This window comes from Hemiscyllium ocellatum, chromosome 26, assembly GCF_020745735.1.
Source record: "Hemiscyllium ocellatum isolate sHemOce1 chromosome 26, sHemOce1.pat.X.cur, whole genome shotgun sequence".
Lineage (NCBI taxonomy): Eukaryota > Metazoa > Chordata > Chondrichthyes > Orectolobiformes > Hemiscylliidae > Hemiscyllium > Hemiscyllium ocellatum.
The window spans coordinates 51,800,797-51,816,519 of record NC_083426.1 but is presented as its reverse complement, the minus strand read 5'-3'; the positions used below and the strand labels follow the sequence as shown (position 1 = coordinate 51,816,519).

At 39.8% G+C, this 15,723-nt stretch overlaps 1 protein-coding gene across 1 annotated transcript in view; it reads right to left on the bottom strand.

The window, feature by feature from the left end:
- The window catches only part of LOC132828269 (cryptochrome-1-like), an 81,054-nt gene that overhangs the window by 6,449 nt on the left and 58,882 nt on the right, over positions 1-15,723 (bottom strand). Inside the window, exon 9 of the mRNA XM_060845244.1 lies at positions 146-348. Within this exon, the coding sequence (XP_060701227.1) occupies positions 146-348 (203 nt within the window). The remainder of the gene's footprint in view (positions 1-145; positions 349-15,723) is intronic.

Here is a 15,723-nt window from a genome sequence, read left to right as displayed (position 1 = left end):
TTAAAGGTGGAGGGTCTTTGATGAGAAAGAAATTCACGAATGGGATTAATAACAGATTTCCAAAATGGGACAGATGTGCAATCATTTAAATTGGACAAACGTTTGATTTAGGTTTCCCTGGGAAACAAGACAGTAAGCTTCTCACCAAGTCCCCTGTAGCGTGATAGTTGCTGATAGATCTGCTTCATTCTCTCGATGTTAAGGCGACTGGCTTCTGCATGTATCACCATGGGCTTTGGATAGTGGATGCCAATGATGCATTTTGCTGCAACCTGAACCGAGTTAGGAGCATTCCATGGATCATAGATATACTTTGCAGGAAATCCTTTAAGAACTGGCAAGTAACGTCTGCAAACAGAGTATTATTGTAAATACTAAGACTGATTGAAAGTATTCATCAATGTAATTCCAGTAACAACTAATCTGTCCTCCATTTATGCTATCGATTTAACCAGGTCTCTCATATTTTCTTCCCCACCCTCAATCTATATATCAAACAACACATTTTACCAATAATACCAATATTTTCAGTCCCAGGGTCCCCTTCGAGATCTGAAAGCTTAAAGATGTGGTATAATACAGATACAGAGTGTCAGAATGCAGCAATTTACAGCCATAGCTTCCCCACATGGTAAACTTTGAATATTCATCACAGTATGGGGTAGAATCAGGACAAAATAAATTCTGGTCCTTCAATACAGAGCTGTAGGAAGAAACATATAACTTGAGTATATATACGGTAGCATCTTTCATGATGTCTGGATGTTCCAAAGTGCATTGTAATAAGTACAGTTTTTCTGACATGCAATAATATGTGTGTAATGATTGTAATGAGGTCAGCCAGGTGGACCTCATTGAACAGGAGTTCCCTGATTAGACCAGATTAGCAGTCCCAATCAGGAAGCTCTAGCTGACAGACAAAACCAGGAGTGTCAGAGGTTCTGTTCAATTTGACAGCTGGCTCTGAGGGAGCTGGATCACTTTCAAGGACTCATCACATGTAAATAAAGGGTAACTTGGTGACAGGATACTGGCCTCTGTGGAGTCATTTCAGTGGGAAATATGGCAACCAAGTTCTCCACAGCAAAATTTCAAACAACCATTTGTTTGCAATGTTGGTTTAAAGAAAGGTTTTGGCCAGCACCGTGTGGGTGAAGACTCTATTTCAAAGAGTGCCAGAGGATCTTCCATGTTGAATTGAAGGATAGGCAGTGTGTCAATTTAATATTTCATTTAAAAGACAGCATGCTTCAGAAGTGCAGTGCTACCTCAGTAGTGCACAGATATGTCAGCCTGGATTGTGTGCTGTAGTCTCCAGCGTGAGACTTGATTTCACAATGCTCTGACTCAGATGAGAGCATCAATAATTTTTTTTTGAGTTCTAAAAAAGATTTATTTTGCATCATTTTAAACCAGTGCATAGAGTTAACAGCATAGATGCCCCAAAATTCAATGAGAAAAGGGGCAAGTCTCAAGCTTCTCCAATGATTAAAAAAAACTTCTGATGTTAGACTACTCTATATTGTCCAAATGGATCTCCAGTACAATTTCTAGTCTGTCCTAAGTTAATGGATTTCAGCTAGTGCAATAGTTGGGTACCGTATGATCATTGATATTAATATTCTAGAACTTGGTGAAGATTTCTTCTCCTACTTAGTTACCTGATTGAGGTTGGTTAGCTCACCGGGCTAGACAGCTGGATTGCAACATAGAATAACACCAACAGCTGGGTTCAATTCCCACACTTGCTGAGGTTACTATGAAGAACCTTCCTTCTTGACTGCTCCTCTCATCTGAGGCATGGTGACTTTCAGGTAAAATCACAAACACAACTGATGAGAGAGCAGCATTGTGGTCCTCTGGGACTATAGTGCCTAAACAGATTTTAAAATATTATGAAAAAATGGGACTGAGACAGGGATCAGCATTTTGATGCCTTGGGTCTGTTTCCTGAATTGGTTTTAGGAACCTGAAAAGTTTCTATGACCTGATCCCACACTACATCTCTATCATGCATGGGATGTTCAAATGTAAGTGACCCTATTCCACTGGAAGTAAGCTAAGTAATCAACTTAATGGTACCAGGCATTACTAGAGGCAGATTACTGTCAAAGGCAGAAGGCAGCTATCTTAGGGTCTATCAAAGTCCTACAGAACACAGAAAGCAGAACATCTGAAGGACAGCAGCTCACTGCATGGAGAACTGACTAAATAGCTAAGAAACCCTCCACATCTGGGAGAAAAAAATCTATTTAAGAATACCTCCATACTTCCTGCATTGAACCAGACAGTTGTGCATTCATGCATTCCAGGTTGGTCAGAGTTACCAATGGATAATTTGAATTAGTCTTCTGGCTCTCTCTGGACAGGTGAGCCAGCTCCTCAGGGAGATTCACAGGCTGTTGAGCAGAGGTTTTCCCTCCCAAATGTTCTTAATTCATTCTAAACAGATTTATCTTTGGAAGCTTCAATTTGCCTATGGAACAGGACCTACTAATTTTTGCCCATTTATATAACTATTCATAACACTTATTCTAAACACATGACTGCCCTGATGCTAACATATAGAACTGTGAAATGTTATAACCGAAGTTACATTCTTCCACTTGTGTGGAAGATTATACAAAAAAACAGCTTGAAGAGAGCTAAATACTGGGAGAGGGTTCTTTTTTCCTAATTTTTGTTGCAGAGAAGATGCTGATCATAGCCTTAGCAGGTTCTTCAAGATTGCAGAAACTTGTTTACAGTACATAAAATAACACCTTCAAAAAGAAATATGTTGATGTCAGTCTTTAATATTTCCATAGTTCCTAGGTTTTGGTGTATTTGGAATTGAAAATTCTGAATGCATTTATTAAGTACATATATCTAATTGGCTTAAATGCACTTCAGCATTTTAAAAGGGTGGATTTAGCACAAAACTGAAATGTGCCTCCCTAGTGGTTGATGAAAAAAATGTACTTTTTTAAGAAAAAGGAGTTGCAAGTCTTATTTAGATTAAAATGTTAGAAAGTTGAGTTTCATGTACTTAAAGACACATTTCTTTTAAAATAAAAATGAAGTACAAATGCAATTTGAGTTAGTAAGGCCTAGATCACCTAAATCTGTCAGATTCTTCCAAACCAAGGGAATAAAATAAATGTAGTCACAAACTTACTATATTGGATAATGAAGAAAAAAATGGTAATATTGTTCTGAAGCATGAAGACACAGATACCAGAGAGCAATAGATTAGTTAGCTTACATGGTAATAGAAATATAAAGAACTTTTACTCAAAGAAGTTATAGAACAACATACAGTACTGAAATATAATGAAGAGCAGCCAGGTTATCAGAGAATTCAACAAATTTGGGCTAACATGACCTTCCCCTCTGAAAAGATGCCACACAGTAGATGAATATCAAGCTCAGAGCATGTGGAGTCAGGGTTATGGTAAAAGAAAATATAGTAAGCTGGTCACAAAGCAGAAGAGAGGATTAGGTGTTACGGATAGCTATATAAATGGGCAAAAATTGGTTGGTCCTGCTGCATAAAGATCAGTGCAGGCACCACTGTCACTTTGAATTCACATAAATAATTTGGGCCTGGATTTTCACCAAGTTTGGATGAATTGGAAACCTTTTAAAGTGGTAGTTGGTACCTGATTCTGAAATTTCTGCCCAATTTCCTGCAATTATCATCTACATGGGATAAAGGTGCAGTCACCACTCTCCCATTCCTTTAGGTTCTTTTGCAGGTGTGAGCTGTTTGAGTGGGCAGATTAAGTCCCTCTGAAATATTGGGGTAGAATCAGGACCCTTCAGTTTGCAGACATAATTCACCACCTCTCAGAAGAGAAGTGAATGATAGAGCAAACACATCTCAACTGGGAAACCAAAAACAAAAAAGCCACCTTCTCCTGGAATTCTTTCACAGACATTTTGAAATACAATCAAGATAATTTCTTCTTTCAGTTTCAATAGATGCTATATTGTAAATTAAATGTGTTTAAAACACATTAAAAAACAAAAAAAAACTAAGTCCAATCAAAACAGAAGAACACACAACTTGGGACCTCTAGTATAAAATAAAAAAAAAAATTCTTGCAGTTGGATAATCTGCTCCTGGACTGTTTGAATGGGCAAAACATTTGTTGTAGCTTATAAAAATATTTCTGGTTTTTCAAAGCTCTGGTGTTTATATTTTCTAGAGTTTCTTATTTAAACAAGCATTCATAATAGGTACAGCCAAATTACAAAAAAAATCTAGAATGTAGTTGAATTTATAGATATTAAAGACATTTTGACTTAGTCAATTTTAAGAGATTAATTGCATATGCTTGATGTGATTAATGGAATAAATGACTTATAACAGACTAACCACTTGCAGGGATTTTTGAATGAATTACTGTATTTTTTCAGTAGGATGTGTGTGGTTTGAATGAAAACTTGAATAGATTATTTTTTTTCTTGTCCATTTCAAAGACATGGCTCCTGAAATCTATCCCTATTGACAGCGAATGCTGGATGAGTTGCTATACAGGAAATAATGGAAGGCTATTGGTCATGTGGTGGAGCTGGGGGTGGGGGTGTGGTGGTGCGGGGAGTGGAATAGTAGGGAAACATGAAAAAGAGCTTGGGAGAGATGGTAAAGTCACTGGGAATAGGAGAAGGCTCAACAGTCATTTTTAAAAGTGTGGTGATATGCCTCACCATCTGCCCACCTCTTCTGCTGTCTTCAGCCTAGGGCAGACTCTATCCCATCCACTTACTCAATATGAAATTACAACACCAGTGACCTTCCAACAAGGTACATAATAAACTTGCAGAATGGGAAGATAATTGAAAGATAAATTACTATCTAGATAGAGGGAACTGCATTTTAGGAAGAATAAAGAGAACACAAACAATTTGGAGAATAACATTTCTAAATGGGTAATAGGAGCAAATAGATCTAGAGATACAAATTCAAAGCAAAAAAAAAGATAGTGACACAGGTTAATAAGGCTACATAAAATGTAAACAAAACACCAAGATTCACTGCTATAAAGTGATGCAGCGCATTATCTTCTCTGGGGCAAATAGGAGTAAGGAATAAATACTTGTGTGTGCTGTGATATCCACATCCAATGAACAAATAATAAACAAAGACTGAAAAGCAGAGAAATTATGTTGAACTAGCATTGAAGCTGGTTAGGCAACATGGAGCAACATGTGGCCTCCATATCATATAAGGATATAGAACACTGGCAAAGTGACAAAACAGCCTCAATGCATTTCTTGTAATGTCTGACAATTTTATTTTTAGATAAAATATTTTTAGATAAAATTTAGATAAAATATCAGGAAAGAGTTCTTTCTGTTGAAAAGGCTAAATTGTGGTGTTGTAGAGGTTAAGATAAAGGATTTATGTACTACTGTCACAGCAAAATTTCTGTGATTGCATGAGTATGTATTGTGGTGGGCATGGGAATGCGCTGTTAGCATTCATTTTGAGAGGGCTAGAATACAAGAGCAACAATGTACTCCAGAGACTGTGTAAGGCAATTGTCAGACTGCATCTGGAACATTGTGACCAGTTTTGGGCCTTCTATCTAAGGAATGATTTGCTGGCCTTGGACAGGGTCCAGAAGAAGTTCACAAGAATGATCCCAGGGATGAAGGGCTTGTCACATGAGGAGTGATTGAGAAGTCTGAGTCTGCACTTGATAGAGTTTAGAAGGATAGGATGATCTAATTGAAATTTATGAAATACTGAGATGCCTAGATAGAGTGGACATGGAGAGACTAGGACTCGACAGCGCAGCATCAAAGGAAGTATCCTTTAGAACTGAGATGAGAAGGAACTTCTTCAGTCAGAGGGTGGTGAATCTGAGAAATTCATTGCTGTAGAAGGTTGTGCAGGTCAACTCATTGAGTGTTTTTAAGACAGAGATAGATAGGTTCTTGATTAGTAAGGGGTTCAAGGGTGACGGGGAGAAGGTAGGAGAATGTGGTTGAGAAACACAGGCTCTGTGTGGAGTTTGCACATTCTCCCTGTGTCTGCGTGGGTTTCTTCCAGGTGCTCTGGTTTCCTCCCACAATCCAAAAATGTGCAAGTTAGGTGAATTGGCCATGCTAAAATTGCCCATAGTGTTAGTTGAAGGGGTAAATGTAGGGGAATGGGTCTGGGTGGGTTGCGCTTCGCAGGTCGGTGTGGACTTGTTGGGCCAAAGGGCCTGTTTCCACACTGTAAGTAATCTAGGTAATCTAAATCTAAAACAAACATATCAGCTATGATCGAATGGTGGAGCAGACCCAATGTGCTAAATGGTCTAATTCTGCTCCTAAACTTCAGGGTCATACAGGTGTGTGGAAACAGTAGTCCAAAAATTGATGTTTCGCATTAAAGTCATAGGCACTTAGGAACGAATGAACTTTTGTATCCAGAGAATGATAAGAGTGCGAAATTGTAACTACAAGGTGTAGTTGAGGCAAATAACATTGATGCATTTAAGAGGAACCTGCACAGGCACAATAGAGTATAAGGAATAGAAGACGATTTTGATCAAATTAGGTTGACGATTGAGATGATGCTCTCGTGTAGTACAAACATTGGCATAAATCATTAGGGCTGAATGATCTGTTTCTGTACTGTACATTTGAGGTATATATTATGGATTGGATATGTGAACACAGACATGATAGATTGTATTTCCTAAACACAGACACTGATTTACTTTCTAGAAAACACAGATTTGATATTCTGGCACAGTCAAATGTATTGTGGGAGAAAACATTAATAGCATTATTTATTGTCTTCTTTTAATAATCTCTAAGAATTTTTAAGACAAGCTATGAAAAGACATGACATACTGTACATAATGATTTATCAGCAAAATAAAAATGATATTTTCATTGGGGCATAGGTAATCAAGAATTGATACTGGGCCTATTTTCACATGACATCTACAATGGATATTTTTGGAACTTGCATGGCATCAGTTGACCTTCCACCACTGCAAGTGATTTAAATTGCAGTGCTAGTTTAACTGATGACATAGAAGCACTAAAAAAACAGTAGACATGGTGACGTGATAATGAATTTCTTCGCTCTCTGAAGTACGCCCTATCTTCATGCTGAAAGAAAAATTATAACACAAATAATTAGAGAGCAATTTAGAAATCAGAAAACAAAGAGTGTGGTTTAAAAAAAAGACACGGTCTTAGGGGCATTGCTACTTTGTTATTTCACTGTTAAGCTCATCCATACTGCTAATCATGCAAGTAGTTTTGGGATTATTTCAGCAGTGAAATAAAATCAGCAAATATAACTCCATCCATAACCACATCTTCTCCATGTTTTTTGGACAACCATTCTGTTTGTTTAATGAATTCAGACATTGCAGAGGATTAAATCTAGAATAGAAAGAGAGTATCAGTTGGAACTGGATGGTTACCAATAATGAGACTTAAATTTACAGTAGATTCAACTGTGGTCAAATCACACAAATAAAAGATCAGTGGTTATGGCATGAAACTCACTGGATTCCACAAATTTAACATGTTGTACAATTGCTTTCCACCTTCCATTTTACAAATGCTTTGTGAAGTGAAAGCTAAAGATTAAATTGGAAGTGATACTATTCACATTAAAACCAGAGCAAAGCTTCTAGGTTAAGAATGACTGCAGATTGTTTGACTTATAGGAGCAGATGTGAAGTTTTAATAAACATTTGGGCCACTATATATATAAATTTGCAGTGAATACTGTTTATGGGGAAGTTGCAAGCCAAGAAGTGAAATACTAATAAGATAATGTGATTCCTTCAGTAGAACTTTTGAAAATAAGTTAAAAATATTTACATACAATTGCCATGATTTTTTGGTTGGAAGATCAGCTATGTGTAGCTATGCAGCACAAGATGAGACACATTAGTTTATGGCGGATTCTTCCTTTTGAACCATTAAACAGTAACTTTGGAAAATTTGCAAGGTCATTTGGAGCAATTTTCTCTCTTCAAGATGGTAATTCTGACATTGGCTAGTGTCCTGAAAATCACCATTACCGTTGTTCATTCACAGGATATGGACTTCACTGATTAGGCCAGCACTTATTACCCACCCCTAATTTCCCAGAGAGCAGTTATGTGCCAACCACATTGCTGAGAGTCTGGAATTATGAGTAGGCCAGACTAGGTAAGGATGGCAGTTTCCTTTCCTTCAGTACATTAGTGAACCAGATGGGTTTTTCTTGACAATCAACAATGGTTTCGTGATCATCATTAGACTCCTAATCCCAGACTTTTATTGAATTCATTTTCCATCATCAGCCATGACAGGATTTGAAACTGGGTCCCCAAAATGCTACCAGATTTTTGGGATCTGGCTAAGTATCAAGCAATAGTACCACTAGGCTATCACTTCCCTGAACACTTTGCTTAGTTGCCTGGTGGTATTGAACTTAAGTATTGCCGAAAAAAAGGAGATTTACCAACCAAACAGCACTCTCTGCTCATATGGTATAAATGTTGTTTTTCCCCTTACATTGGTAATTTATGAACTGTCATAATAAGTGGAAGTCAAAAAGCTTCTATAAAATCTTTTTGCAATCAATGCTCACATTCTTAATTTATAATTCTGAATAATGTTGAAAAACTAATGAGTTCAGAGAAGATTTGTAGCTCAGGTTGAGGTTCTGGATGTAGGTTTGCTCGCTGAACTGGAAGGTTCATTTTCAGATGTTTCGTCACCATCCTAGGTAACATCTTCAGTGAGCCTTTGGATGAAGCACGGCTGGTGTTTCCTGCTTTCTATTTAAATGTTTGAGTTTCCTTGGGTTGGTGATATCATTTCCTGTGGTGACATCATTTGCTATGTGGAAAGCAGGAAACACCAGCAGTGCTTCATCCAAAGGCTCACTGAAGATGTTATCTAGGATGGTGATGAAACGTCTGAAAATGAACCTTCTAGCTCAGCAAGCAAACCTACATCCACAAGGTTAAAAAACGATTAAGACCATCAGTTGGAAAATCAGCCTGTTTCTCTCTGATGGCCACACATAATTTAATTGGAGAGCAATTAAGAGCAAATATTTTTGTCACTTCTTCCCCCACCCTACCCCAAGTTTGCTCTAAATCATCCTCTTCTTACAGAAAAAAGGGCATTGATCATGGACAGCTAGCCCCAATGTAGATAGTCTGCATTACATGGTCATTACTGTTTATTTATTCACCAAGCCAGCATGGGAACTTTTAAACAAAGTAACTTTATAATGTAGAGTGGGAACATTGGATCAGGATCAGGACATCCCATGCTTCAAATCTGTTTCACCATTCAGTGAGATCATACTGAACTGCATACAAAATCTAACCACCTGTCATAGTGCCATATTTGCCAAAATGCTTGGTTAGTTTAGATCTAAAGCCATCTGAGCATCTGTATGATTATATGGAAATATGTTCTGTCACTTGGTGATCACCCTTTGCAGGAAGTAACATTAACTAGCTTCTTTTCTGAATGTAAGAGCAGATGGTGGAATCTATACTGAAAACAATAAATGCTGGAGATCACAGCAGGTCAGACAGCATTCATGGAGAGAGAGCAAGCAAATGTTAAGTCTTAAATGACTCTTCTGTGATCATTCTCACATTCCGATCACTTGGTCTGAACTATCAACATCTTTTCTCCACCAGCACCCTCCACCCACCACCTCCATCCACTCCCTCAACTACAGCATAAATACTGTCCCCTCCACACTTCCCTGCAGCTCTGATGGAGTCATCTAGACTCAAAATGTTAGCTTGCTCTTTCTCCATGGATGCTGTCTGACCTACTGTGATCTCCAGTATTTTTTTGATTTTAGTTATTTTCTGAATGGCTTAGCTTGGTTTTAAATTTATATTTCTTTGACCAGTCAACAGTAGAGAAAAAAAATCATTATTTCTCCTATCATTTTTTTCAAAATCCAAAAAATCTCAGTCAAATTCCCATTTAATTGACTATATTATAGCTACAAGCTTAGGAAGAACTGGAAAAACTAAGTGAAACCTTTTAATGCCAGTAACATTCTGGCGATTCTTGGGATAGGCTGGCCACTGATAACAATACAACCGCAGAAACTCCCATGGTTACCTCAACTATATCCTAAATGAATTCTCACACCCTGCCTCCTGTTAGGACTCCATGCTATTCTCCCAGTTTTTCATTTCTATTGCATCTTTTTCCTTAAACGAGGATTCCTCACTACCAGGGTTGACAGCATCCTTAGCCATGTCCAGCCCATATCCCACACTTCTACCGTCACCCTTTCTATTCCCTCCCACAACAGTGATAGTGTCCTCTTGGACCTCATTTACTACCCCACCAGCCTCCGCAACCAAAGAATTGTAAGCCACTATTTCCGTCACCTCCAACATGCCACGACCAGACAAATTTCCCTTCCCCTTGTCAACATTCCTCAGGGACCATTCTCTCTGTGGTACTCCTCCTCTATTCCCAACATCTCTTCATACCTCCATGGCACCCTTCCAAGTAAGCACATAATGTGTAATGCCTCCCCATTTACTTCCTTTCTCCTCACCATCCAAATCCCCAAACATACATTCTGGGTGAAATAGTGATTTAACTGTACTTCAGCAAATGCAGTAGACTATACTGAGTATTCACAGTGTAATCTCCTCTAACTTGGGAGTTGAAATGCAGACTGGGTGACTGCTTTGCAGAGCACCTATGTTCTGTCCATAAAAAATGATCCAGAGAATTCAAATGCTAACCATTTCAACACACCATCATGTTCCCCTCCAATATTTCTGTCACAGGCCTGCTGCAATTTTCCGGTGAGCCTCAGTGCAAGCTTGAAAAATAACACCTCATTTCCATCTGGACATCTTGGAGTGGTTGGGATTCAATATCAAATTCAGTAACTTTGGAGCTGGATTCCATCCTTCCAAGATTTTTACCCACCCTCACACTGTGTAATGATATGGGATATTTTTAGCACAGCCCACCCATTTTCACCCAACATCAAGCCTATTATCACATAACATAGTTTGCTTTCAGCATATTCTCTGCTCCCCTCAGGTCTCATTTTTTACTTGTTTAGTTTCTCTTCTGACCTGACCTGGATAGGATTACCTTCGGAGGGTCAGTGCAGGCTTGATGGGATGAATGGCCACTTTCTGCACAGTAGGGATTCTATTATTCTATGGGAGCAATGTTTGCAGATGACATGAAGATTGACCAGGTAATACTGAGGAAGAAGACTTGAGTTACAGGAAGATAAGGATAGGATGGGCAGATCAATGCCAGATAGCATTTAATCTTGGTCAGTGTGAGGTGATACATTTTGTAAGAAATAACAGGACAAGGAGTACTCAATGAATGGCAGTAGACTAGGAAACTCTGAGGAACTGACAGACCTTTGGGTGCTTGTCCACATAATGCCACCTAAAGGACAGGTTAATAAGGTAGTTAAAAAGGCATATGGGACACTTGCCTATATCAGTTGAGGCATCATTTCTCAGAACAAGGTTATTGTAGAAATGCACAAAACCTTGGTTCTCCACAGCTGGCATAGTGTGCGCAATTCTGGTCACTGTAGGAAGGATGCGATAACACTGGAGTGGGTGCAGAGGGGATTCACCAGGATGTTGTCTGGGATGGAGAATTTCAGCTATGAAGAAAGGCTGGATAGGCTTAGGTTGTTTTCTTTGGAGCAGAGAAGGTTGAGGGGTCACCTGACTGAGTTGTACAAGATTTTGAGCAAGATGTACAGGGTTGATATGAAGCAGCTTTCCTTCTTAGTTGAAGGGCCAAAAATAAGAACAAAGATCAAAGAACAAAGACCAAAGAAAATTTACAGCCCAGGAACAGACCCTTCGGCCCTCCAAGCCTGAGCTGATCCAAACCTGTCTAAACCTGTCGGTCAATTCCTAAACATCTGTATCCTTCTACTCCCCACTTAATCATGCATTTATCCAGACGGATCTTAACTGAATCTACCGTGCCTGCCTCTACCACCTCTGCTGGCAACGCGTTCCAAATGTCCACCACCCTCTATCTGAAGTACTTGCAGCATATATCCCCCTTAAACTTTCCACTCTCACCTTAAAAGCATGACCTCTCGTTATTGAATCCTTCACACTGGGAAAAAGCTTGTCTATCCACCCTGTCTATAGCCTTCATAATTTTATAAACCTCAATCAGGTCCACCCTCGGTGGCACAGTGGTTAGCACTGCTGCCTCACAGCGCCAGGGGCCTGGGTTCAATTCCCGCCTCAGGCGACTGAGTGTGTGAAGTTTGCACATTCTCCCCGTGTCTGCGTGGGTTTCCTCCGGGTGCTCCGGTTTCCTCCCACAGTCCAAAGATGTGCGGGTTAGGTGAATTGGCCACGCTAAATTGCCCGTAGTGTTAGGTAAGGGGTATGGGTGGGTTGTGCTTTGGTGGATTGGTGTGGACTTGTTGGGCCGAAGGGCCTGTTTCCACACTGTAAGTAATCTAATCTAATCCTTTTTTCTAGTGAAAATAAATTTAACTGACTCAACCTTTCTTCATAGCTAGCATCTTCCATACTAGGCAACATCCTCGTAAACCTTCTCTGCACCCTCTCCAAAGCGTCCACATCCTTTTGGTAATGTGGCGACCAGAACTGTACACAGTATTCTAAATGCGGCTGAACCAATGTCTTGTACATGTTAACATGACTTGCCAGGTCTTATACTCAATACCCCATCCAATGAAGGCAAACATACTGTATGCCTTCTTGACCACTCTATCCATCTGTGCAGCAATCTTCAGGGTACAATGGACCTGCACTCCCGGATCTCTCTGCCCAGCAACTTTTCCCAAGGCTCTTCCCTTCATTGTATAATTCACTCTAGAATTAGTCTTGCCCAAATGCATCACCTCACATTTGTCTGGACTGAAATCCATCTGCCACTTTTCTTCTCAACTCTTCAGTCTATCTATATCCTCCTGTATTCTCTGACAGTCCCTTATGCTTTCTGCTACTCCATCAATCTGTGTGTCATCTGCAAACTTGCTGATCATACCAACAGTGCCCTCTTCCAAATCATTTATGTATATTACAAACAACAGTTTGCCCCAACACTGATCCCTGTGGGCACCTTTCTCCATTTCGAGAAACTCCCTTCAACTACCACTACTCCGTCTCTTGCTGCTCGACCAGTTCTTTATCCACCTAGCTAGAACACCCTGCACACCATATGACTTCACTTTCTCCATTAGTCTACCATGGGGAACCTTATCAAATGCTTTACTAAAGTCCATGTATATGACATCAACAACCCTTTCTTCATCTATCAACTTGGTCACTTTCTTGAAGAACTCTATTAAGTTGGTAAGGCACAATCTCCCCTGCACAAAACCATTTTGCTTATCACTGATAAGCCCATTCTTTTCTAAATATAAATAGTCCTATCTCTCAGTACCTTCTCCAGCAACTTTCCCACCACCAGCAACAGGTTCACTGGTCTGTAGTTACCTGGAACATCCCTATTACCCTTCTTGTATAGGGGGACAACATGAGCAACCCTCCAGTCCTCCGGCATAAGGAGGCATAAATTTAAGGTCAAGGACAGGAAGCTTTGCTTGGACTTGTGGTAAAATGTAATAATAATAACAAAAATTGAAAAAAGGCAGGGCAAGTGACTGAAATGAAAGTGGGGAACACTTTGGGTCTAACAATCATAATTCTATTAGTTTTAAAACATTTATGGAAAAACATATACCTTCTGTAAAGTTTTAAAAAAATTAATTTGAGTAAGGCAATTTTTAATTGTATGAGACAAGAATGGGACAGCTCAGTGGTTAGCTCTGTTCTCTCACAGTGCCAGACCTGGGTTCAATTCCAGCCTCAGATGACTGTCTATGTGGAGTTCACACATTCTCCCCGTGTCTGTATAGGTTTCCTCTGGGTGCTCTGATTTCTTCACACATTCCAAAGATGTGCAAGTTAGGTGAATTGGCCATGCTAAATTGTCCATAGTGTTCAGGGATGCATAGGTTAGGTGCATTAGCGTGGGGTAAATGTAGAGTAGTAGGGAATAGGTCTGGCTGGATTTCTCTTCAGAGGGTCGGTGTGGACTTGGGCTGAAGGGCCTGTTTCCACACTGCAGGGATTCTATGATTCTATAATTCTACTCAAAAGTTGACTGGAGTAGACTGTTCACCGGTAAAAAGACACCTGATAAGTGGGTAGTATTCAAAAATGTGATGCCAAGAGTTCAGAGGCATTATGTTTCTGTTGGAGTGAAGGGCAAGGTTGGTAAGACTAACGAACAATGCATGAATAAAGATACTGCGGTTCTAGTCAAGAAGGAAAGAGAATCTTATATTATATATCGACAACTGAATTCAACTGAATTTCTTAATCAATAAGATGGGTACTGGAGCATTCTTAAGAAAGAAATCAGGACAGCAAAGAGAAGATATGAGATAGGAGAAAGTGAGGATGCATATGCTGGAGATCAGAGTCGAGAGTGTGGTGCTGGAAAAGCACAGCAGGTCAGGCAGCATCTGAGGAGCAAGAGAATCGATGTTTTGGGCATAAACCCTTCATCAAGACTTCAGACTACATTCAGACATGCTTTCTCCTCAGCGACATGAGATTGGATTGGCAGATAAGGTTAAGGATACCCCAAAAAGACTGAGAGAGGGTAAGGCTCCTTGGAGTACAAAAAGGTTGACTTTGTGTTGAATCCCCAGAGATGGGAGAGATAGTAAATGAATATTTCACATCAGTTGTTACAGTGGAGGAAGAAATGGAGGTTACAGAATTCAGGGGAAGTAAATATTGATGTTTTAAAAACAGTTCACATTACAGAAGATGAAGTACTGGAGATCTTAGAGAATATAACGATGGATAAATCTCCTGGACCTGATCTAGTGTATCCCAGAATGCTGTGGGAAGTAAGGCAGGAAATTGTGAGACCTCTTGCAGAAATATTTGCATCAGCTATAACTATGGTGGAGATACCTGATAACTGGAGAGTGGCTAATGTTGTCCCTTTGTTTAACAAAGATTGTGAGAAGGAACTGGGAACTATAGACCTATGAGTCTGACTTCGGTTGCAGGTAAGATGTTGGAGGTGTTTCTGAAAGATAGGATTCATAAACATTTAGAGGCAAAAATTGATTAGGAATAATCAATATGGTTTTCTGTAAGGAAACCCGTGTTTCACAAACCTGTTTGTAAGACTACTGTTCATAGACTTCAGTTCTGCATTCAACACTATCATTCCTCAGCACCTGATTGGAAAGCTGGGTCTGCTGGGCCTAAATACCTCCCTTAGTAACTGGATCCTGGACTTCTTGATTGGGAGACCTCAGTCAGCCTGGATTGGGAACAGCATCTTCAACACCATCACACTGAGCACGGGGGTCTCCCCATGGTTGTGTGCTCAATCCACTGCTGTTCACTCCGCTGACACACGACTGTGCAGCAATGCACAGCTTGAATCATATCATTAAGTTTGTTGATGACACAGCTGTAGTAGGTCTCATTAGCAGGAATGATGAGTCACCATACAGACAGGAGATGCAGCGGCTAATGCACGGGGCAGAGCCAACAACCTGTCTCTGAAAAGCAGACAGAATGAAAGAGATGGTTGTTGACTTCAGAATGGAATGAATCGATCACTCTCCACTGGACATCGATGGCTCCCCCGTGGAGATCATAAAGAGCACCAAATTTCTTGGCGTCCTCCTGGCACAGAATCTCACCTGGTCCCCCAACACCAGCT